Source organism: Pseudorca crassidens, chromosome 5, assembly GCF_039906515.1.
Source record: "Pseudorca crassidens isolate mPseCra1 chromosome 5, mPseCra1.hap1, whole genome shotgun sequence".
NCBI classification, from domain to species: domain Eukaryota; kingdom Metazoa; phylum Chordata; class Mammalia; order Artiodactyla; family Delphinidae; genus Pseudorca; species Pseudorca crassidens.
Genome location: NC_090300.1, coordinates 28,924,986 through 28,950,130, shown reverse-complemented (window position 1 = coordinate 28,950,130; position 25,145 = coordinate 28,924,986). Strand labels below are relative to the sequence as shown.

Genomic DNA, 25,145 nt, shown 5'->3' with positions numbered 1-25,145 from the left:
TGAGATTTTCTAGTAGGAGAAACATAGCATGTAGACATAAAATTGATTAGACTGCAATTAGATTCCTAGACTAAGAAGTAGGTAATACGTTGTTTGTTAATTCAACTACTGGGCTTCCCTGGTGGCGCATTGGTTAAGAATCCACCTGCCAACGCAGGGGACATGGTTTCGATCCCTGGTCCGGGAAGATCCCACATGCTGCGGAGCAGCTAAGCCTGTGCACCACAACTACTGAAGCCCGCGTGCCTAGAGCCCATGCTCCGCAACAAGAGAAGCCACCACAGTGAGAAGCCCGCGCAATGCAACGAAGAGTAGCCCCCGCTCACCCCAACTAGAGAAAGCCTGTATGCAGCAACGCAGCCAAATTTAAATAAATAAATAAATAAATTTATTTATTTTTTTAAAAAAGAAATTCAACTACTTATTCTTAGATAATTTTGGTTACATAGTAAGTGGCAAGAATGGATGAAAAAATGTTAGCTGGTGAGGAAAACTTTTTAATTCCTTGAGTTATAATTTTACGCAGCCAGTTCATGGAAAATCCCATTGGAAAAAAAAAATTAATCAACGGGAAATCTCCCTATTTTCCCTTCCTTTCCCTTTAAAAAAACTGAATGAAAAATTATTTTCTGAAATCTAACCCCAATTAATTCATAATTATTTATTTCTAACTTTATTCTTAAGTTGTTCCACTCAGGCATAAGCTTAATGTAATTGATATTTTAAAAAGAATTATCTACTAAAACTTCTTAGTTTCTCAGAAGTGATTTAGGCTTGCCTTTAATGAGCAGGTAAGTCCTAACTTTCAAGGAATAGTGATTCTGAAAGAGAATTCTGTACTAGGTGTGTTTCACTAGTACAAACTAGTACACCTAGTTTTCTTTCTAACTTTAATTTTGTTTAAATGAGCACTTTAAAAATGAAACAATACTATTTTAATATCAGAAGTAGCATAAACATGTTGTAGACTATCCTTGAAAAAACTTCCAGTTAAAAATTATATAATAATATTTATTGGATAGCATCAAGATATTACTATCTATTGTTTAGATAAATAATATAAAAGGAAGCTTTATACAAAACTATTATAGAATGAGGGCAAATGAGTTAAGTGAAGAGCTGGTTGACAAATATTATCAGAACTTCTAGGAATATCAGTATATGTAAGAAAACATTGTGCTTACCTAAGGTTATCAGTGTGAACACAGAGAACATAATTGTGTTACAGTTTTCCCCAAAGGTATGGAGAATTTATGCACCAGTAGGTTCCTTTGACTATCAGCACAAAAGATGTTGTGTAGCAGTATCAGAATTAAAATGTTACTGAGTAAAAAATGTTTTAGTGAAAACAGCTTAATTAGAAGATGGAAGTGACATTTCTAATAATAGACTGTTGCACTTTGCAGGAATGATTATGAGGAACTAGCCCGGCAATGTAAAATGTTTGCTAAAGATTTACTTGCACAAGCCCGGAATTCTCGCGAATTAGAAGTTATCCTAAACCATACATCTAGTGATGAGCCTCTTGACAAACGGGGACTACTAGAAGAAAGAATGAATTTAAGTCGTCTAAAACTTGCTATCAAATATAACCAAAAGGAGGTATGAGGTTTTCTGTGATATATTTAAATTATTTCCTCCACAGTAGTCTGGTGGCTCAGAACAAAGGCTTTGGAGCAATACATCTAGGTTGAGATCCTAGTTCTGTTTCATAAAAACTGTGTGTCCGTGGGAAAGTTACTGAACCTGTCTGAGCTTTAGTTTTAAGAATTAATTAAAGATATATATATTTAGAGTTTAGTACAATGAGTATAAGCATTAAGCAAGTACTCAATAAATGGTAGTTGCTATTATTTTTAACAATTAACATTAATAATAATAATATGGATGTTAATGTAATGTTTTTGCTATATAGTAGCTATGCAGGTAAGATCCTGTAGAGTAAATGCCTTCCTAATGACGTTTCCATCTTGTGTTTTGTCTGTCATGCGTTTGTATTATTGATCGCTTATAAGTAGTCCTTTCTATAGTAATAGGGCCTTTCTGTTTAAAAATAAAATATCAGATATTATGTTCCTTATTCTTATTTGTTAATTCATTGTGAAACCCAAAGGTGGAGAGACGTATGCTATGATAACTAAGTTGAATCTGGCTCTCTGGCATCATCCCTTCCTATTAAGGGAAATACCTATTTCTACTCCCCATACACCCACATGCACATGATCCAGGAACTTGAAGAAGGAAGGTATGCATTTTTAACTTCATTTTTTGAGATAATTTATTAGACCTGGATATTTATGTGTAGATAATGATGTTCAGTAGAGGGTGTTGGTAAATGGTACTTTTAAGGTATTTCTTCTAAGACCCATTATTCTTACTATCAACATAGATATTAGAATAAAACTTGCTTATCAAATTTATATTAATATAAAAATGGGGCCCCAAACAGATTATGGTAGAAGGCAAGATATAGGACCTTTGGTGCTAGGGACAGAGTTTTTTTTTTGTTTTTTTGTTTTTGTTTTTTAACCAGTATGTGGGCCTCTCACTGTTGTGGCCTCTCCCGTTGCGGAGCACAGGCTCCGGATGCCCAGGCTCAGCGGCCATGGCTCACGGGCCCAGCCGCTCTGCGGCATGTGGGATCTTCCCGAACTGGGGCACGAACCCGTGTCCCCTGCATCGGCAGGCGGACTCTCAACCACTGCGCCACCAGGGAAGCCCGGGACAGAGTTTTTGATTATCTTGGTTGACAGTTTGAGCCTCCCAATAGCTTTGTGACTCAGGAGATTGATAAAGGAATTACAAGATGTTTACTTTAAAATTACCTAGATTATAAAGCAGAAGCTAACACACCATTGTAAAGCAATTATACTCCAATAAAGATGTTAAACAAATAATAAAATAAAATAACCCAAATATTATATTTCTTATCTAGATCTCTGGCTTCAAATCCTATAACTTTTCTAGTACTGCAGCGTTCTTGCTTAAGGTAGACCATTTATAGGGAAAAAAAATTAAGTACAAGAATTTGGATCAGTGTAACTGTAAGATTATAAATCAGCAACATACCTATGTGGCTTTAAAAGGAAATAAATGCTAATATGTATATGTAGAAACAGAGAAAATAGAAACCCTGATGTAATCTTCCCCTAACATACATTTTGACTAGATCTTATGTTAATTTATTTACTTATGTGTTGCACAACCTAAAATAGACACAAAATACTAGAAAATGATAGAATGAAGATATAACAAAGATACAAAACCAACTTAAGTGCTTGGCAAAAGAACCTCAAAGAAAGGTGGAAAGAACCAAGATTATCCTGGTAAGGGAAGAAAAAACTAAGAGGCAGTTTCCTAATGATATATATATGTATTTCCCTGAAGAACTCACAGAGGATAACCAGGTGTTCCATTCTAAAGAAGAGTAGAGAAAAGGAAAAAGAAGCAGTGGTAATATTTTTAGTTGGAAGGAAGATACTCTGTAATTTTAAGAATTAATGAAAATGTAAATTAGTTTTTTAAACTAGAATTCTAAAAATAATCAAAGGGGAAGATAATATTTTTCCAAATAGTTGGTAGACTTTGTTCAGGTCATACATCCTGAATAACAAACTACTGTGATACTTAGTGGCATAAAACAATATTTCATGGTCATTTTGTAGTAATTTCATGATCATTTTATTATGCTCTTGGGTTCTTTAGGTCAAGAATTAGGAAAGGACACAGCAAGGCTGATTTGTCTCTGCTTCTCCATGTCAAGGACTCAGCTGGAGATAGCTCAAATGATGGGGGGCTACAATCATTCGAGAGGCTTCTTCACTCATATGTCTGGTGCCTGAGCAGCAGCTGAGGATTCAAACAGGGAGCTCTGAGTGGGCTGGGTGCTCAGGTGGGTGGGTCCATAGAGGGTGGGTCTCCTAAGAACCTAGGACTGGAACCTTGGAGGGGCATGGCTTTCACGGTGGGCTGGCTGCAGGGGGATGGTCTGAGTAGCCTCTGAGGGCTGACCGGAGTGCCTACATGTAGCCTGGTCTTCTTCATAGCATGGTGGCTTCAGGGTGGTAGGACTTTTTACCTGCCAGCTTTTGGCTTCAAGAGCAAGTGTTTCTCAAATAAGGTGGAAGCTGAATGGCCTTTTAAGACCTACCTTCAGAAGTCACATAGCATCACTTCTTCCAGAATCTACTGGTTAAAGGAATCATAAGCTTGTTGAATTGAAGGGTAGGTAATATTGGTAGCCCACCTATTGATGAGAGGAGTATCAAAGAATTTGTGTCTATGTTTTAAAAGCACCACAGACTTAGAACATCTCCAATTGAAAATTTGTCCTTCCAATTACATATTTAACATTACTGTTAATTAAATCATCATTATATAGAGGAATGGCAAGGGCAGCAGTCACGCCTGAGATTGCTTTGATACTCAGGGGAAGGATGAAACCACTAAGTTTGGGATGCTACTAAACTGGGTAGTTGGTGGGAAGAAAAGCTATTTTCCTCCCTGATATTTCCTCTTGAGGGACAAATTACGATTCCCTAACAACACTGGAATCTAAGCAGAAGGATAAATAATGAAGACCTAACTACCAAAAATAGGTGTAGTATTGATATATTAGGAAATTTCTTGATAAGCACAATAAACAACAACAAAACTCTGTCTACTTTTTTAAACTACAGTGTTGCATTCTATAGATTATATTCTGTCTTGGGATAAATCATTTTAAAACAGGACATTGACCAAATATTATTTAATATCTGAATGATATTATGATCACTTGTGCTTTACTTCGGTGATTTCAAACCTGATTACATTATTGTGTCCAGAGTTATCAGAATCCTTAACTTATACTTCACAACGTGAGCATTATATTGGGAAAATATTGCTTCTGAATTTTGTAAACTAAAAAGCTTCGTAAACTTTGGTAAATTCATTTCTATACTTGAACTAGAATTTTCCTCTTATTTGGGAATATTTTTCCTTTTCTTGTCACATAGAATTCCATTTTAAGAAGATTTAAGAGTATCTTTAATACATTTTAAGAAATTCTCAGTGTTTTTGTGGAGCATAGAAATACCTGATGTTTAGACTTTAATTGCTTTGCTATCTTGACATCTCGGTTTCTTGTAACTGAAATCATCAGTTTTTCTAGGCTGAAGTCTCTTTCTGTGGATTGTGCTTGTTAATTTTGAAATTTCATAAACACTGTTATGAGTCTTTATAAGTTAAACGTTTTGAAATGGCTGAGTAGGCTAGTAATAATCACTAATATTTATACAGTGCATGCTATGACCAGGCACTATTCTAAGAGCTTTACATTTAATCCTCATAACAAGTGTATGACTAGATACTATTATTATCCCCATTTTATAGATGGGGAATTTGAGGCTTAGAGAGATTTAAAAACTTGCTCAAGGTCATTTAGTAAGTAAGTGGCAGAGCCTGGATTTGAATCTAGGTAATCTGGCTCCAGAGTCTATGCTCTTAACCACCACACTCTTTTATTACACATAAGAAAACAAAACAAAAAGAACTGGACTGTATAGAATTGATTTCAAACTATTATTAAAACTTTGACTATAAATTAAATAATAGTACTATCAGATCGTATTTACAAGTTATATTTTACTTTTTTTATATGTGTGTGCTTCATTTTCAGTTTGTCTCCCAGTCCAACTGTCAGCAGTTCCTGAACACTGTTTGGTTTGGACAGATGTCAGGTTACCGACGTAAGCCTACCTGTAAGAAGATAATGACTGTGTTGACAGTTGGCATGTTTTGGCCAGTTTTGTCACTTTGTTATTTGATAGCTCCCAAATCTCAGTTTGGCAGAATTATTCACACACCTTTTATGAAATTTATTATTCATGGAGCATCATATTTTACATTTCTGCTATTATTAAACCTATACTCTCTTGTCTACAATGAAGATAAGAAAAACACGATGGGGCCAGCCCTTGAAAGAATAGACTATCTTCTTATACTGTGGATTATTGGTAAGTATCAAGTTAGTTTAAAAAGTTCTGCCTTTATTTAGCCCATTAATTCTCCCTTGCTTGGTGGCATTATAAGCTGCCTTCAACTTTTAATTTTGCACTGTTTATACAGGAAGAATTTGAATGCTTCCATGATCATTGAAGACGTAACTAACATTTTTTTTAAAAGATAAATGTTCTTGAACTTGATGATAAGGAAGCAGATCTCTTACTTAATATTACTTAATTACATGGAAGTTAAAAATTCTTTCTCAGTTGCTAAAATTGTTCATGATTGTTAAAACAGAAAAACAAATTTTGCTGATGAATTTTTTTGTTATAAGAATATGAACATTTTCTTAGGTATTTTGAAATGTAATAATACATTTTATACTCGGTTGCATTTTAAGAGTTAACTATTTTGTTTTATTATATCATTAGCTTTTCTTTTAAGAACCTATGAACTTTTATAGTTACATATTACCTTGTATAGATAAAACATTCCCTGGTGACTCACTCTATAAATCAGTTCTTTGTAATGACAGCCAGATCTCTTTAGAAATGACAGTTTAAAAAAAAAAAAGACATTTTATTTTCTAAAAATTGTTTTTTTATAAGTATTATGATGTATCATAAATATTTTAATGATCTTCTGCAGTTTTTACTGCCCTTGCCCTTTTCGGGAGAGGTGGGAGGAGGAGGGAAGTTGAGGTATAATTACATTGTCTATTTATGGTCTTTTAATGACATCCCCTTTATTATTTCCCTCTGGATCTTCAACCTTGTTTTTAACCTCAGCATTTCCCACCTTTTTTTTTTTTTCTTTACTATTTGCTATAGAGTAAAAGGAATACTGAAATTTATTCTTTTCTATGTTATGAAGCACTGATTGATTAATATGTTCTTGACTGTTTCAGTTATTAAATAATTTAAGAAGAGTTAATGTACAGTGCTCACTTTTAGTTCTTCAGATATAAAAGTGTATTTTGGGATTTTTATTTTTATTTGGAAATCAGTTCATTTCAAGTAACTTGATCTTACATCAGAGTTATGCATTAATGTTTAAAATTAGGTAGATACAGTAAAAATAATACACATTTGAACTTTAGGCTAAAGAGAATTAAATAATTTCTTGTTAATATTTTCATGTTTCTAATATTTCCACTATCTTATCTAAAATTTAATATTTTAATTTAGGAAATAATTTATACTTTATCATATTTGACTCCAAATTGCATTGTTGTAGATCTTTTCAATGTGAAATTTGTTTATATTTTTAATTGGGTAGGTTAGGCTGAAAGGAATCTCTTAGAAGCACTTTTCCCCTTTATTTAAACTACTTCTGAAAGATTGTAATATATACCTTAGTCATAAAAAAGGGAAAATTTATATTATTTATCTATAATCTATTGTTTAAATAGTAGTGAGAGTGAAAAAATATTTTCTTTGTTTTGTAAAATGAACGTCTGTAGCCAAGTCTGTATAAGAAGTAATGTTTATATTTCTTAGCAGTGAGTAAAAACTCACTGAAGTCAGAGAGTCATACCACTCCTTGGATAGCATAAATATCGCTGCTGTCACTGAATTTCACAACAAATGGTAAAACTGTGGCTACTCTTTTCTAATCACAATGGCCCTGAACACACACACACACACACACACACACACACACACACACAATATTATTAATTTTCTAAACATATTCTGTCTCAGTAGAAGAGTGCAGTATGAATTATGCCATTAAAATTCCTGGAAGTATTTTTCTTTTCTCAGCACAGCTTCTGCTTGGAAACAGTTAGATACGAATAAACCTTGCCAAGGATGTTTTCTGAACCTGTTATGTCTTTAGATCACTCTGACTTCCTTAAATATATAGATCTGAACTTGCTCTAAGGAAACATGTAGGAATCATTTGCCTACTTGTTCAAAGTCACTCCTTGGTTCAATTTACTTTTTCATGCAATGAGCACAGGGACTTCTGACTCATAATGCCTGGCTTCTGTACATTTGTTTCCTGTTCTTTTCCTTAGCCCTCCAGGAAAAAAGTAGGGTTAAATTATGAAAAGCAAGGTAGAAAAAAAGAAAACAATGTGTTGATGAATCTACAGAATATTAATGGTATCCATTTACTTAATTTTTTACCATTGGAATATAATAGAACAGCCCTTACAGAAATGTATATTTTGAAATGTTGTCTACCTACTTTGTCCAAGCACAGGCAGAAACAGATATGGCCCAACACTCATGGAGCTTATGGTCTAATTATTGTTTAAAAGAAAAACACCCAATAACTTGAAAATCACACAGATAAAATAAAAAATTACACGAGTTAAGTGCTACTAAGTAAAGGTCATGGAGCTAGGAGAGCAAGCATTTTATAAGGGCATTTTACCTACTCAGGGGGTTGGAAAGTCTATCTTGAAGAAGTGATAAATAAGCTAAGATTTAAAGGATAAATAGGAGTCCACTTGGAGAATTGGGAAAGAAAGGTATTGTAGGAGAATTGGGAGAGAAAAATATTCTAGGATGATGTAAAAGTTACATTCAGGGGCCCTGTGGCAAGAGAGAGCATGGCGCAAAGAAGGGACTGCGTAAAGGCTGGAGGCAGGAGGACAAGGGAAGTGGGATTTGAGATGAAACTATAGAAGTGGATGTTATACTAGACCATGGACAGCCTTGTTGGCCATATTAAGTAATTTTGACTTTATACTAAGAGCAGTGGAAAACCACTGGCGTTTTTAAGTAGGTGGGTGACATGATCAGATTTTCATGTTGAAAAGATCGTTCTGGCTACAGCGTAGAGAACGGGTTGGGAGGAAGGGCTGCGGCAAGAGTAGGTGGAGGGAGACCGATAAGGAGCCTGTTGCAGTACTCTAGATGAAAGCTGATGGTGCCTTGGACTGATGCCTGTTGCCATAGAAAGAGAAGGAAACAGATTCGAGAGATATTTACAAAGTAAAGCCAGTAGGACATGGAAATAAATAAATAAATAAATAAATAAATAAATATATATATATATATATATATATGAAGTGGGGAGGAGGAAATTGTTAAGCAACCTAAGTATTCTAGAAGAGTACTAGGTTTGGGGATTTGTGAAAGAGTAGATCCTGAGTGTGGTTTTGGGTATGTTGAAGTTGAAAAGCCTTCGAGAAATTCAAAAGAGATGTCAGTCAGACAATTGGATATCATTGTCTAGAGCTCAAGACGAAGTTTAAGCTTGAGTTAGCAGTATGCAAATAATCTGCATATATGTTGTAGATGAAACTGGGCACACATGAGACACTTGAGAAAGTATAAGATGAGAAGAAGAGAGGACCTAGGAGCAAGCCTCGAGGAATTCCCAGAATGATGGGATTACGGTTTGCTAATCTTAACTAACTCTAAAAAACAACAAAAAAGGACCCCAAAAGGTAGTCCATTGATTGTGTAGTGATTGCATTGCTTATAATAGTTTAAAATTATTGTGTTCTTCCAATCCAGCTCAGAAATGTGAAATACATCAAGTGTATTAGCTTCACTTTGGTGTGGGATATTGCACAGGAGCTGGGAAACTGTCAGTGGTACTTAATATTCTTTCATATGTCTGCCTTTCTTGATCAAAATCTTCTCCAGTTCCTGTTGTAATTTTTGTCAAGCGTTCCCTTTAGGTATAATATTACATTTTACAGAAATAAAACACTTATTTCTGTAAGCATCTTTCTTGGCTTAGTGTTCTACTGTTACAGTGTTTGGGTTAATAAAATGTAAACGATTTGGTTTAACATTTTTGGTTAGTTTTTATCTATTCATTTTAAATAGAAGCTCATCCAAGTGGAATTTTTAAAAACTGTTTTCCCTGTCAGACCTGCAAATATTTCAAAATGTTTTTCTACATAAAATATGGGTACTGTATAATTAAGATGTTACGAACAGATATTTTGAGAATACTTCATGTGTTTCCCAGGGGACTTACTCTGTACACTGGTTAAGTCAGAGGATGATTCTGATTGGCTTAACTTGATCTTCATCCATATTTAGGTTGTAGCACTCTGTTCTTTTATCACTTTACATTCTCCTTAAAAATACCTTAGTGGGGCTTCCCTGGTGGCGCAGTGGTTGAGAGTCCGCCTGCCGACGCAGGCGACACGGGTTCGTGCCCTGGTATGGGAAGATCCCACATGCTGCGGAGCAGCTGGGCCCGTGAGCCATGGCCGCCGAGCCTGCGCGTCCAGAGCCTGTTTTCCGCAACGGGAGAGGGCACAACAGTGAGGGGCCCGCTCACTGTTTTAAAAAAAAAAAAAAAAAAACCTTAGTGGAGGAATGTGTCATAAAGCTATTCTTGATTGTAGTACTGTTCTCCGTTACTCCCAGGAATATAAAACTATGGAGAAACTTCTGGCCAAAGAAGGGGAAGGGAGTTATTTGGTTCAGTTGGTTTTTATTTATGTATATTTATTCACTGAGCAAATTTTTGAGCACCCACTGTGTATCAGCCACTATATAGGACATTTAGGACATTGGTTGATAAAACAAAGATTCTTACCCTTGAAGAGTTGACCCGAAGTGGGAGGAAGGTAGTCAGTTAATAATAGACATAATAAGTAAACTATATCCATTGTTTAAAAGTGATAAGTACTAAGGGAAAAGAAAGAAGAGTTGGGGGATTGGGAGTGAGGGGCACGGGGTTTGCAATTTTAAATAGTATGATCAGAGTAGGTGGTGAGCAAAGATGCAAAGTGAGGGAGTTAGCCAAATGGATATCTGGGTGAGGAGCTTCCAGCCAGAGGGAAGAGCCCATGTAAAGGCCCTAAGGCAGGAGTCTTGTGTGTTCAGAGAACAGCAAGGAAGCAAGGAGGCCAGTAGTGGAGGGAAAGATTGATAGGAGAGGAGATCAGAGGGAAGAGGTAATGTAGGGCCTTGTAGACCATTGTAGGGAATTTGGTTTTGACTCTGAGTAAAATGAGCTGTAAGGGAAGGTGCAATGCCTACTCTGCAGTCAGCAGCGGTGGTCTTAGGTTCTCATTAACATTCGCACTCGCCGGACACGATAGGCAAAAACCTGGCACCAGATTTACTTACCTTTGGAAGATAGAAGACAGCAAATAGAGCACGTCAGCATGACAGCTTCAAATATATCTTTATTGGCAGTTCTTACAAAAGACAGGGCTGCTTCCCAGCCCCATAGGGGCACACTCAGTTGTGTGGAATGAGGCCATATTCATGGGTATGGGCTACCCCAGCCAAAGAAGCCTGAAATCTACCAGGATTTCTTATAAATCCAGCAGGATATCTTAGAAAGCCTCAGAATGTAGCTCCCACTACATGTACACTTTACGTTAAGCGAGACATCACACAGAGAAGCTGAGGCCTGTGCTTCTCAACATGTTTTTATATAGTCCTGGTTGGGTGTACTTTTAGGGTCTATGAGTCCACTCATAGTCCTCCAGTCCAGATGCAATCAGTGGTTGTTTTTATAACAATCTTGAACACAGCTGACCTTCCATATTTTTCTTAATGTAGTATGTTTCCAAGGCAACACTTAAATAGATGATAACATGAGATTTTCTTCCCATGGGAAAAGAGTTCTGTCCTGCAGTTAATTCTTTCTCCTCTGGGGGTTACTACAGTGTTTTGAGGAGAAAAGTAGCACTTGCATTTTAAAAGGGTTACTCTGATTGTCATGTTGAGAATAGATTTTAGGGAGAACAGCGTAGAAGCAGGGAGACTAGGCTATTTCAGTAATTCAGGCCAGAGAAGATAGTGGCTTGAAGTTGAAATAGTGGTGAGAAAGGTTAGATCCTAACTATATTTTGAAAGTAAAGCCAGCAGGACTTACTACTGCATTGAATGTGTGATTTAAAAGAATATCAGTCAAGGATGATTCAAGGACATTGAGAGTGAGCAGCTAGGATGGGGTTGCCATTAAGTGAGATGGGGAAGTCTTCAAGAGCAGTGAATTTGGGTGCAGAGATTAGGAGTTCAGTTTGGACATGTTAGGACATCCAGTTTGAGATGTAGAGTAGCCAAGTACCTATACAAGTTAAGTTTAGGAAAGAAGTTTAGAGATATTTATTATTATGTAAATACAGGTTGAGTTCAGAGATAAAAACTTGAAAGTCTATCACGTAGATGGTATTTAAAGCCGTTAGACTAGACTGGATGAGGTCACTATAGGAGTGAGTGTAGACAGAGAAAAGAATCAGGAACTGAGCCTTTTGGGGGTTTTGTATTTAACATCAATTTGCTTTCTTATGCTTGTTTCACATCATTTATTAAAATCCCTCTCTGGGAAAGATATTGTCATATGAAACTTAAGGTTATTTTCTTTCATATTTTAAGAACATTTTACTGAATGTTATTTTTTTCTTCTGAATGAGGCTACAACTGACAGGTGTTATTTATTTAGTACTTTGAGTCTTAAGGTATTTTTTAGTTTATTATTGAATGAAGAGAGCATTATCTGATTTTTTTTCTTCCTTTTTTAGGGATGATTTGGTCAGACATTAAAAGACTCTGGTATGAAGGGTTGGAAGACTTTTTAGAAGAATCACGTAATCAACTCAGTTTTGTCATGAATTCACTTTATTTGGCAACCTTTGCCCTCAAAGTGGTTGCTCACAACAAGGTGACTATTAACTATGTCAACTGGAGGCACAAGTGAAATTTATTTAGGAAAAACCCAGGGTATTTAACTATGTATCTCAGAGTTACTTTGGCCCAAATCTGTGTCTGATGTGTTTTCATTCTAAACCTATCCTTGTGCAAGGGAATAGTACACATTGTTTCCTTCCTTTCTAATAGCTTCAAGGGTGTTAATTACCATTAAATGTTCGTTACCTATTTTATGCCAGGCACCATGGTTGATACTTGCTATACTTTATCTCATTTTATTCTCACAGGGATTCTATGAGACAGATGTCCTTATCCCCATTTTGCAAATAAGGAAAAGGAAGCTCAGAGATAATAAATAACTTGTCCAAGACCACACAGTAAGAAACCAAGACTGGATTTAAATCCAGGTCTGTCTAGGCATTTTCTTTCTACCAAATGCCAATTCCTTAAATCTGAGCCAGGTTCACTTACCTCATTAACCTATATATTACCTCATTAACCTAAGTATAACACAAAGTTACTTAAATTGATTAGTGTTAGATATCTTTATATCTATCTGGAAAAAGTTTATCTGAATGGAACTCATTATATAGTGTTTTACACATTCCAAATCATGACTATTATCTTACACAGCTTAAAAAGTTATGTAAATTTAGTTATTTTCCGATTCCTATATTTTTAAATTTAAAATTTGACGAAAATCTAACCTTATAGACATCTTATAATGTTACGTTTATAAAGATTTATTAAAAGCCCAGGAAAGGTAATGGAGATTATGTTAACTACCTTGGTTTACACCTGAGTTTAGAATTCTGAGGCGTCACATTCAAGGAACTATTTATATAATATTTTTTGGGTTTTGACTGATTTATAGACTACAGAGAAAGCAAACTGGTTATCTTATATCACTTTATTAAAAACCTCTATTCATGTAATTGATCAGTAGTACCAAACATGTTTATTAGGTATGCTCCATGACCAGAGTTGTGAAGTTATTAAGAAAATAAAAAGATCATATATAGATAGATGGTTTGATAGAAAGGTTGATGGTCATTGGTTTTTTTAGACTGGTCTCTTTAGCTCTAGAAGCAGGGTGTCCATATAGTTTATTATTCAGACCAAGACACTTTACAAGTGAAAGGGGGCACAATTAATAATTATGCCAGGAAAACTGGTATGTAATCTGGGACTGTCCCAGGCAATTGGAACATGTGGTCATTCTATGTCTAAAGTATAATAATACACTCTTTTTTTTCTTGTTATTTAGAAGGGAGAAAGCATATATGGGCCATTGTAGAATCCTGAGTCAAAGGGCTAGGTTAATTTAATGTGATAGCTAATTAATTGACAGCACACATTCTTAAAGTTTGTGTTGTGGAATTTAAGAAAAACTAGCAGAAATTTCATTCATAAAAAATCTAATGAAAGTTTTTAAAACATTAGTTTTTTAAAACATAGGAATTTCTGAGAAAACCTCTTTATATAGCACAAGTGATATTGCCCCACATATGTAGAAATCTTTTATTTATTTAAAACAATGTTATTTCTATTAAAAGAAGAGAACTTTATAAAACATAAATCGAGTCCCCCACAAGGAGACATAAAATAGTTTTCTTTCAACAGTCAGAATATTTGTTTTTTATTTTCCTAACTTGAGAGAGCTGTTTTATCTTTGGCTTTTTTTTCCCTAACCTTAGTTTCATGATTTTGCTGATCGGAAGGACTGGGATGCATTCCATCCTACACTGGTGGCAGAAGGGCTTTTTGCATTTGCCAATGTTCTGAGTTATCTTCGTCTCTTTTTTATGTATACAACAAGCTCTATCTTGGGTCCATTACAGGTGAGTAATTAAAATTTCTTGAAGAAAATTTGTAAAACTACTACACCTTTTACTTGTCCACTGGAACATTGTTTTCTCATGATATTAAAGCTAAGCTTTGCTTTTGAAAATAGTTAACAGTTGAAAAGTCACAGCATGTTCATCTGCTTTGCTTCTGGCTGAATGATAATCCTCTGCTTTTAGACATTCCAAACTTTGTTAAGCTGTGGTCCATTGTCCCTCTCCCCCGAGTTCATAGACGTAGATGTATTTAAAATATAGTTATATTTCAGACAGTAGAAGGACATAAAATTTTGCTTTTTACCAAAATGAATTTCACATTTAAAGTTTTAAGTGATAAATATAAGGGAGATGTTGCACAAACAGAATTCATACTTCATGATGATTTTGAAAATACATAAGTTATATTGTAACAAAATACTCTTTTACTTTGCTTAATAAATATCAAATGTAGTAAGTTGGAAAATAGAGTATTTAGAGCTAAAAAATTTCATAGAGCTTATGTAGTCCAACTTTATGCTTTACAGTACTTTATAGTTAAAGAAATTGAGCTTTTATCATTTCAAAGTAGTATGATTATTATACATGAGAGTCCAGGACTAAATTCTGAGTCTCTTTACACTAAAGAAAGGACTCATAATTGGTTGCATGTACCCCACAGATTTTAGTAGCTGATTGTTCTTGAAAGGTGGAGCCAGTTCTGCTTGGGGACCAGCTCTACATAATACTTTGTTATTTTGTAAGTCTGAAAACCTGAGCAATATTCATTTTTCCTTGTTAAGTCAAAATTTACTAACAATTTAGATTCTGTTTTGTATTTTTAAAGGAGATATTTTAAATAAAATGCATAATTACCTTCTCCAACAGAGATATGAAAACAAAATATGTAGGAAAAACCCCATTTGATTTGGCTTGTGCTGTCATCCTCCAAGAGTGTTTCCTGAAGTGTGACTCTCTCTTAGCCAAGTCCTGTGAGATGCTCGGACTGAAATAAGTTTGGGATACACTGCATTCCGTATAACCTCTTTTGGGAATTCACAGTACACATTATCACATTAAAGCCTATGAGAAAGAAGTAAAAAAACTTGTTTGATCTTGTTCAAACTATCATCACCTAAATTCAGTTAACATCATACCCATTTTTCATGAAATATGCTCAGGTCTCTTTTTTTCTCCAAAACATGGTTTGTGAAACACTGGTTTAGACTATCTGTTATTTTGATTTAATTTTATCACTAATATCTTCTATAAATGTTTTAATCAAGAGTCCACAGTATTTCTACATGCACATTGTTTTCTTTGTTTTTTAGCTAAAAACTGATGGTATCACTAAGTTTCTATACTGAAAATTTCTTTACAGATTTTTACAACAAGTTAAAAAGGAAAAAGTATATTATTATTTCTTAGCAAATTATTTGTTTCTTTTTCTTAGAACTGTTGAGTCAGGTCTTCCTGACTTAATCTTTTCCCAAAAGAACTATAGACATGTATACAAATACTGCGTAAGTGGGTATTTGTCTTTTCAGCTGTGGTGTGTGTTTTTCTCCTCCAGCAGGTACTTTATATTGTTCTAATAGCCATAGAACTAGCAAATAATTTAAGTGAAACTAACAAATATTTAGTGTGCTCCTATTTTTTAAAAGGTCTACAGGTTAATCATAATATATGTTTAAATATTATGGTCTAGTCCAGCAACTGATTTTTTTAAAAACGTATCTTAAGGTATAATTTGCCATACAGTAAAATGTACCCGTCTTAACTGTATAGTTTGATGAGTTTTGCAAATACATAAACTTGTCTCGAGTGTGACTGGTTCTCATGGTCGCAGGCTCCCTGCTCCAAGTCATTATATAAAGTCTGCATCCAGCAGGAAGAAGGGGAAAGGCAGAGAGCATGAGCCAGCTGTCTTTCTTTTTTTTAACAAGAGGACAATTATTTTTCCTCGAGGCCTACAAAATACTTCCACTTATAACTCATTGGCCAGAATTGGGTCACATGGCTGTTTGTATCTCTGAGGAGATGAGTACTTTTAATTGAGCATATTTCCCCCCAAGAAACCAAGGTCTGGTTACTCAGAAAGAGGATGAAAAATAGATATTTAATAAGAATCTGTAGAGTCCTATCTTCAGGCTTTTACTTAAAAGATTTCTCCAATAAAGTTATTTGTTTTCCAGTGTAATCTTATTGACATGAAAGATTTGTATAACATATTGGTAACAAAGAACTCTAGAATAATTTTGTGCAGAAGATTTATAATACATTTTCCTCCATTTTGTTAATCAGAAGCAAGGAACTCAATTAAAAGAGTGATTCAATTATGAATATAAAGCGAAAAGAAATGCAAAAGGAAAATTGACAATAAATTAACTACTTTAGCTAAAGTGCAGCTTTTTTTCTTTACATAACATGCTATGTCAGATAATGTTTTTATGTGATTACTGCAGTTGTTTGTTAAATTTATCTCCATTTACTAACATTTTTTTCCTTCCAAATCTTTGTAGATTTAGAAGCTGACAGACTTTAATTTAGCTGGTTATATAACCTGCAGTAGGAGTCCACATCTCTCCCTTAGTTAGAATGACTATAATTTATCATCCAAATAGAGACACTTTGGAGAATGAAAAGGATATTTTTCATTACTAAGTTGGGACAACAGCTGTGAACTGGGACTCTACCAGGCAAAGCAAGGTCATGGAATTATCCTGTAGTGGAATACATAAAATGATCCTGATTCAGCAGTGATTGAATCCTTTATTCTATTACTTGAAATTTGTATGATTGTATTTGTTAAATTTCTGACATGTTGTAGGTAGACTTTGGAAGATGGCCTTCTACAATCGGGCCTTACTTTCTAGCCATTGCTCACTATACTCATCTCCTTATCTCTTCATGAAATACTTCTCCATCTGGGCCAAGACCAGTCACTAAACTCACACAGGTCATGTGCTTTCCCACTTCCTTGTCATTTTTTATGTTATTACCCTGTTTAGAATGTCCCAGACCCGGGGTCCCCACCCCCCAGGCCACGGAACGGTATCATTCCAAGGCCTGTTATGAACCAGACTGCCCAGCAGGAGGTGAGCGGCAGGCAAGCAAGTGAAGCTTCATCTGCCACTCCCCATTGCTCCCCATCACTCGCATTACCGCCTGCACCATCCCCCACCCCGCCCGCCCCGTATGTGGAAAAATTATCTTCCACGAAAACAGGCCCTGGTGCCAAAAAGGTTGGGGACCGCTGTCCCAGACTATCCTCTGCTTGTTGAAACTTTACTTATTCATTCAATAAACATTTATTGAGTGCCTGATAGGTACTGGACACTGGGAATATACTAAAGTGAGTATACTGCAGTCTCCTTTTAAAGAATGCATGGTTCACCGAGGATGACTAGCCAATGACAACATTTGGAATGGTAGATGCTGTAATAGCCCAGAGGAAGGGTACTCACTTCAGTTGAAGGCATCAGAGGAGACTTCCCAGAAGAGATGACACTGAAATTAAGCCTTAAAAGATGAGTTGAAAGGAGGTTGGCTGTAGGGCATTCCAGGGAGAGGGGACATGCACCAGCTTTAGTGTCCCCACCACTAGAAAATCTATTTCTACACTCGTACTCCCATGAGAATGAATTTCTCCATATGATGGAGTTAATGTCTGTTTGTTGAATTGAGTTGAAAAACTTGTTAGATGGGGTTGAGTAAATACAAGCACTGATTGGTCTGAGAAAACAAAAAAATCTGATGGAGAAATAGGGCTACATCCTAGCTGTTGCTGTACCTGCTTGTTCCCAATAATAACAGCAACTAACATTTATTGAACATTTCATGTGGACCAGGCACTCTCTTATATGTTTTCCATTTATTTAGCCGTCCTCACAACCCTTGTTATTTTTCATTTTCATTTTACAAATGGAGGGTTTAAGGCTTAGGGAGAGAAATAGTTCACAGAACTATTAAGTGGCAGAGTCAAGAGCTAAACCTGCCTCGGTCTGACTCCAGAGACCAGCCTGCTCTTTGAAGTTAGCTCTCCCGCTTTTTTGAATTCAGGATGCCAGCTAATCTACCTCAGCAGATGTAAGAGACATGATTGGGTATAAATCAGTAATGTTACATACTTCAACAACCAAAAAAAAAAAAAAGGCACAATCTATAAATAATCGTGAATAATGGTAATATTAACAGTGAACATTTGAGTCCTTAACTGTGTGTCCGTTACTATTCTAAGATCTTTATTTACATTTATGACCTCATTCAATCCTCGCAACCATTCGAAGAGGCGGACTCTTGTATTTACATTTTACAGAGGAAGCAACTTAGGTGTAGAGACATTAAGTAACTTGTACAAGGTCACACGGCTGATGAGTAGTGGAACTGGGATTCCAACCCAGTTTGGCTCAAGAGCTAATGGTCTTAACCACTGTGCTGAATTGCTTCTCAGAGTTTTCATGAGTAATATGAGTCCCTCATTAACTTTTACTGTACAATACTTCTGTTGGCAGGCTTTCATAGTTTATAGATTTTTAAAATTCTTCTTCATTTATCCATGTGTGTCAAATGACTTATGCAGCCTTTAATACTGGTAGTTGGGAGATTAGACAAGAAGGAAAAGACAGGATCACACAGCTTGGTTCAGAATCTTGCTCCATAACTTACTGTTACCTCTTCTCTTCGAGTCTCAGTTTTTGTATCTGTTGTGAGGATTGAATGGGTCAGTGTATATCACATGCATAGCAGAGTACCTGACGCATCATGGGCTTTACATAAACGTTTAGATCCGTTCCTCCATTCCCTTAGAGTAGTGGAGGTAACTGTGACCGACCTGAAAAATAATACAAGAAAACTTGGAAAGTGAATGTAGTATGTGACACACGAGTGCATCCTTTATTCCTAGTGAATTGTTTGTTTTTATTGGATAATTATCAGACTTAGTTTAGTGGCCTGTATAACATAAATGGCATATTATTGTTGTTTGTAAAGTATTGTTCTTTGTGAGTAAAGAGTGATTTCAGGTGTTTGGCATTTTAGGGTATACTGGGGATGGATATTTTTCCTTGAAAGGAGTATGGAATGTCAGAGCTAGAGGGAAACTTAGAAGTCGTATAGTCTAGGGGTTCAGAAACTGGAGAGGCTGCAAGGATGGTGTGGGGAACACATTTAACCTACATTCTCCAGTCCTGCCCTCAGAGATGCTGATTAAATAGTTCGGGGTGAAGTCTGACAAATTTTTAATAGCATGTGGATGAGCAAGTCTGATGCAGCATGTGGCCATTTCTTTTATAGGTCAGGAAAGTAAGGCCCAGCTCACATAGTGTTAGAAAAAAGATGGTGCAAAATGTTAATTAACAATTACATCTTTTAAAATACATTTATTCATGTATTAATTCAACAAGCCCTGCTGTGTAGGCAAAATGCATGAGAACTAAATATTTCTTAATTGTACCCAGCCCCAAATTTCTAATGGGACAGCTAAGGTAAAAACCACAAAGTGATGTTTTAGAAAAGCCCTTGCAAGGAGTCAGAAGCAAGAATTCAATTCCACATTTGCCATCTATTAGTTCTTTCACCCTGAGCAATTCACTAAATCTTTGAGTTTCAGTTTGTCACTTGGAGAAATGGAGATAATGCTAGCCTTCCCCGCCTTGCAGGATAAATAAAAATATGTGATACCTCTTGTTAAATGGTAAAGAGTTAGATAAAAGACATATAAAAAGTAGTTATGTATTCAGTATTTTATTTATTTATTTTTGGCTGTGTTGGGTCTTCGTTTCTGTGCGAGGGCTGTCTCTAGTTGCAGCAAGCGGGGGCCACTCTTCATCGCAGTGCGCGGGCCTCTCACTATCGCGGCCTCTCTTGTTGAGGAGCACAGGCTCCAGACGCGCAGGCTCAGTAGTTGTGGCTCACGGGCCTAGTTGCTCCACGGCATGTGAGATCTTCCCAGACCAGGGCTCGAACCCGTGTCCCCTGCATTGGCAGGCAGATTCTCAACCACTGCGCCACCAGGGAAGCCCCTGTATTCAGTACTTTAATTAATATGCCAGGCTCTGGAGCTTACTGACATTGTGCCTGCCCTTAAAGACTGCTAGAAGAGACAAACATAAAGTATAAAGTGAAGAATACTATTTTAGAGATTACATACAAAGGACTTGGGAGCATGACTGAGGGGGTGCTTGGAGAGAGGAAGGTTGAGTTGTCTGAGTTCTTTGTACGATTTTGTGTATTTAACCCCTTATCAGACACATCATTTACAAATATCTTCTCCAATTCGGTAGGCTGCCTTTTCATTTGTTGATGGTTTCCTTTGCTGTGCAAGAGCTTTTAAGTTTGAGTAGGTCTCATTTGTTTATTTTTGCTTTTGCTTCCCTTGCCTGAGGAGACATATCAAAAAATGTATTGCTAAGACCAATATCAAAGAGGCATACTGGCTTATATTTTCTTCTAGGAGTTTTACGGTTTCAGGTTTTTGTATATGGTGTGAGAAGTAGTCCAGTTTGATTCTTTTGACACATATAAAAATAAGTAAACATGTAAGAAAGCGTGATTGTTATTTTTACAAATAAATGAACCTTATAATCTTTCTCAGACTAAAATTAATTTACTGCTTTTAATGTTTGCATTTCACATGAATGTTTCATTAGTGTGCTCTTCAAGCTAATGTTCACCTCAGCGATATCCACTGTAGCTAATTTTGGTTCTTCCATGTTATACAAGAACTAATATGTTTTTAAAAAACAAGTCATGAAGTTTGTAGTGTTCTCATTAAATATTGCTCATCTTGATATTGAAATTAAATTACTCTTATCTTTAAAACAGTAATATTAAGGGCTTCCCTGGTGGTGCAGTGATTGAGAGTCCGCCTGCCGATGCAGGGTTCACGGGTTCGTGCCCCAGTTCGGGAAGATCCCACATGCCGCAGAGCGGCTGGGCCCGTGAGCCATGGCCGCTGAGCCTGCGCGTCCGGAGCCTGTGCTCCACAATGGGAGAGGCCACAACAGTGAGAGGCCCGCGTACCGCAAAAAAAACAAAAACAAAAACAAAAAAAAACCCAGTAATATTAAATTAAGGCTTTCACTTTTGGACTAAATTTTTGAAATTAAAATTATAACAGCATACATGGTCACTCTTGGAAAACTTTATTTACCTTTAAGCTCACAGTGTCTAAATTTTCTTCAAATCCAATCTTTTCTGTACTTATCTAAAGCAGTTATTGTACTCTTACTGTCATACATTATTAGGTTCTCTACTAACACGATATGGCTTTATTCTAAGCAGTCACAATCTGAATAAGTGATTTCTTTCCAAAGTGACCTAATAAAGCTATCATTGATTAAGAGAGAAATGTATTTCTTCTCTTTCTCACACATTTTGAGCTTTCTGATTCTAAAAGTTTTCTGTTGCTTCCATCAGAATTTGGCAAGGGGGCTAAGTGAGGGAAGCATAAGATTTTGAAAAGAGTCACATGCTAGTCAAGTGCATAAAAGTCAGGCATAGTGGACCTCCCCACTCCAAGTCGCCTGGAGTACTAGCTTGTGCTGTGCGTAAAAATTTTACCACACCTCTTCGACTTAATTAGCTGGCTCACTATAGTGGGCTGGAGGGGCTTGGCCACTTGCCTGCTGCTACTATTTTGTGTCATCGGTGATTGGCATGTGTTGGCAAGCTCGAGGGAGTTCGGAATTTTATTTGAAGTTGGATTTCACTAATTATATAAATTTGGCCTGGTTACATTTGAGGAGGGATTGTTTCTAAACACTTAATTTTTGTATCTTAAAAGTAATAAATGCATATAGCAAAGAAGATTCAAATCACACCCCTAGTCCTACCTCCCATAGGCAAGCACTGTTAATGGTTTCTTGTGTAAACTTCCAGAAATTTCCTGTGCATATCAAAACTTATCTATATGAAAATATATATCTAACCTATCCTTTAAAAAATAGCTGTTTAATACTGTTGTGTACCCTGCTTTTTTAACTTAATGTTTTGTAGGCATCTTTCTATGCCAGCACATAGCACTTCATTCTTTTTGACAACAACATTTAGGATGTTCTAATTTCTTTTTCTACAGCGCTACAATGAAAATCCTTGTATGTAATGCATCTTTGTGTACTTCCTGTTGGCTAAATTCCTAGGGATAGAATTTCGGGATCAAAGCGTAATGTTAAATTATTCTCCAAATTTGTATGCCAATTTAAATAACAAGAATTTATGAAAAGTACCTATTCCCCAGAATTTGAAAGAGTATTAAAGGAGAATGAAATTAGGCTTGAATAAAGCTCCCAGATGCATTACACATGTCTAAATTATGGTAGATACTTACATAAGTATTAGACCCTCTCATTTGACTTAACACGTATAATTTTTTCTTATAATAGACCCCAAATGAAAGAGAATTGATCACCTTGGCAAAAGAGATTAGGACAGTCCTAGAGGGGGAAATGCTGTTCTTCAGGAAGTGGTTTAAATTGGTTGCAAAAATCAAATGAAATACTTTATGTCCTAATGGTTTTATATTTGTAAACTTTGAGAAACTATAAATATAAGCATTTACTTCCCTTTAGGTTTTAGCAAAGAATTTTCCTTTCATCCCTTGCAAATTAGGCCTTTTCTTAAATCTCTATGTCTCTTCCTCTACCTTCATAGCAAAATTATCCTCTGCAGACTTGGTCCAGATTCAAGGAATGTACCATCCAACACTCACAGTGCTGGCATGATCAGAATGGCTTTTTGTTTGACAACTGGATTTTTGGTGTTTTAAAAGTGATGAAATATCTCAAACAGGTGGAAAAAAAGGAGTAGCCTTGTGGATCATATGTTTTCTTGCCTGGTCATTTAGTTTTTCATATTTTGTTTTCCTGATGATTTTAATGAATGCCTATGTAATATATTCCACAGATTTCAATGGGACAGATGTTACAAGATTTTGGAAAATTTCTTGGAATGTTTCTTCTTGTTTTGTTTTCTTTCACAATTGGACTGACACAACTGTATGATAAAGACTATACTCCAAAAGAACAGAAGGACTGTGTAGGCATCTTCTGTGAACAGCAAAGCAATGATACCTTCCATTCGTGAGTGTCTTTTAAATTTTTAGTAAATATATGTCTGTCTTTCTGTTGTGTTATGTGTGAATTCATACCTACAGAACTAGGACTTCAAATTTTCTTTAAGGAATGCATTTTGAATAAGAAATACTTATTTTTCATGAATCATTTATAGTCACCTTTACACATAGAATCTTAAATAATTAGTGGCCTGAGTTATTACATTGTCTCCTCAACTACAGTCTATCTTAACAGAGGAACTCTTGCATTTTGTGCACTCTTAGCATTTTGGGCAGGACAGTTCTCTGTGGGTCCTATATATGTATTGTGAGATGTTCCACGTCTCTGCCCTTCAAGTATTAATTGTCAGTGGCAATTCCCAGTCATTGTTACAACCAAAGCACTCTCAGATTTCAACACTTCTTAGGAGGTCATTAGGGTTGAGATTGTTAAAGCTTCAAGAACATTTTTTTTCTCTAATTTATTGTATCGGAAGGAATTGAACAACCAGTTGTGAGGCAGACAAAATACCTCCCCACATTCTTAGATAAAATAATGGAGAAGAGGTGTAGAATTACACGTTTGTTGTATTCCTATTATGTACCAACTATTCTTTAGTTTATTTAAGGAATAAGATTAAATGAGTAATAAATATTCATCTAACACCTTCAGTATGCCAGACCCTGTTCTAAGTGCTAAGTAAATGAAGTATCAGTGAACAAAACTACCCTCATGGAGTTTATTATTCTGTTGAGGTGATACAGGCAATAAAAATAAAATATGTAGTATATTGCACAGTATTGATATAGTATATATCAGTATTACACAGGCCCTTGCCTGTAGCCCAAATAAAGCTTGGGCCAGGGAGGATTTTTGTGTGAGAGGGTGTAGCTTTAGTTAGGTAGGAGGTTAAGGAAGGCCTCACAAAAGATGACATCCAAGTAAAGATATAAAGCTGGTGAAGGATCAAGCCATGAAAAGGTATCTGGAGGAGGAGCGTTGGCAGATAGGGGAATGGCAAATGCAAATGCCTTGAGATGGGAGTGTGGTTGGTATGTTCAAGGAAAAGCCAGGAGGTCAGCGTGGATGGTATGTAGTGAATCAGAGCGAGAGCTGTAGTAGATTAGGTCAGGAAGGTAATGGGGAATAAAGCGGATCAAGATGGTGGAGTAAGAGGACTTGGAGCTCACCTCCCCCCAAAACACATCAAAAATACATCTACATGTGGAATAATTCTCACTGAAAGCTAGCTGGAAAGAGGCAGAAGGACTCCTGTACAACAAAGGCTTTAAGAAAGGTATACATGTAATCGGGTAGGATGAGAAGAAAGTGATTGGTCAGGACCTGTGCCCCGGGAAGGGATTCAAAGGAAAAGGGAGATTACACAGGTGGATACTCGCCCTGGGGAGTTAGTGGGTCAAGCCACAGACTGGGTGTTCCAGTCTGGTTTCTACGCATAGGAGACAAGCCCCCTTAACTGGCTGGAGAAACCCTGGGAGAGATAGAAAGGCTGGAACAGCCTGGATGCCACTAATGAGGGGTGCAGGTGCTGGCTCGCCCCCTGCTAGGGCAGAGAGAGGTCTGCCCTAGTGGCTGTCAGATTTCCTGTGACCACCTTGCTGCTCTCCCCAGCCCAAACTGAGAGAATACCCCAGCTCCACTCATTCCACATCACAGGATGGCACTGGATCTAGGGCATCCAG

The 25,145-nt window shown here is 36.3% G+C and overlaps 1 protein-coding gene across 7 annotated transcripts in view; it reads left to right on the top strand.

Annotated features, from left to right (window-relative positions):
- TRPC1 (transient receptor potential cation channel subfamily C member 1) overlaps positions 1-25,145 on the top strand; it is a 63,743-nt gene that overhangs the window by 28,080 nt on the left and 10,518 nt on the right. For 4 of the 7 annotated variants that reach the window (XM_067737603.1, XM_067737605.1, XM_067737606.1 and 1 more), the window contains 5 exons: positions 1,407-1,602; positions 5,660-5,996; positions 12,443-12,582; positions 14,267-14,410; positions 23,294-23,469. In XM_067737603.1, coding sequence (XP_067593704.1) covers positions 1,407-1,602; positions 5,660-5,996; positions 12,443-12,582; positions 14,267-14,410; positions 23,294-23,469 — 993 coding nt within the window. Of the gene's footprint in view, positions 1-1,406; positions 1,603-2,113; positions 2,246-2,286; positions 3,893-5,659; positions 5,997-12,442; positions 12,583-12,858; positions 12,977-14,266; positions 14,411-23,293; positions 23,470-25,145 lie in introns of those variants that run through there. The other 3 variants (XM_067737607.1, XM_067737608.1, XM_067737609.1) reach the window with 3 other exon arrangements.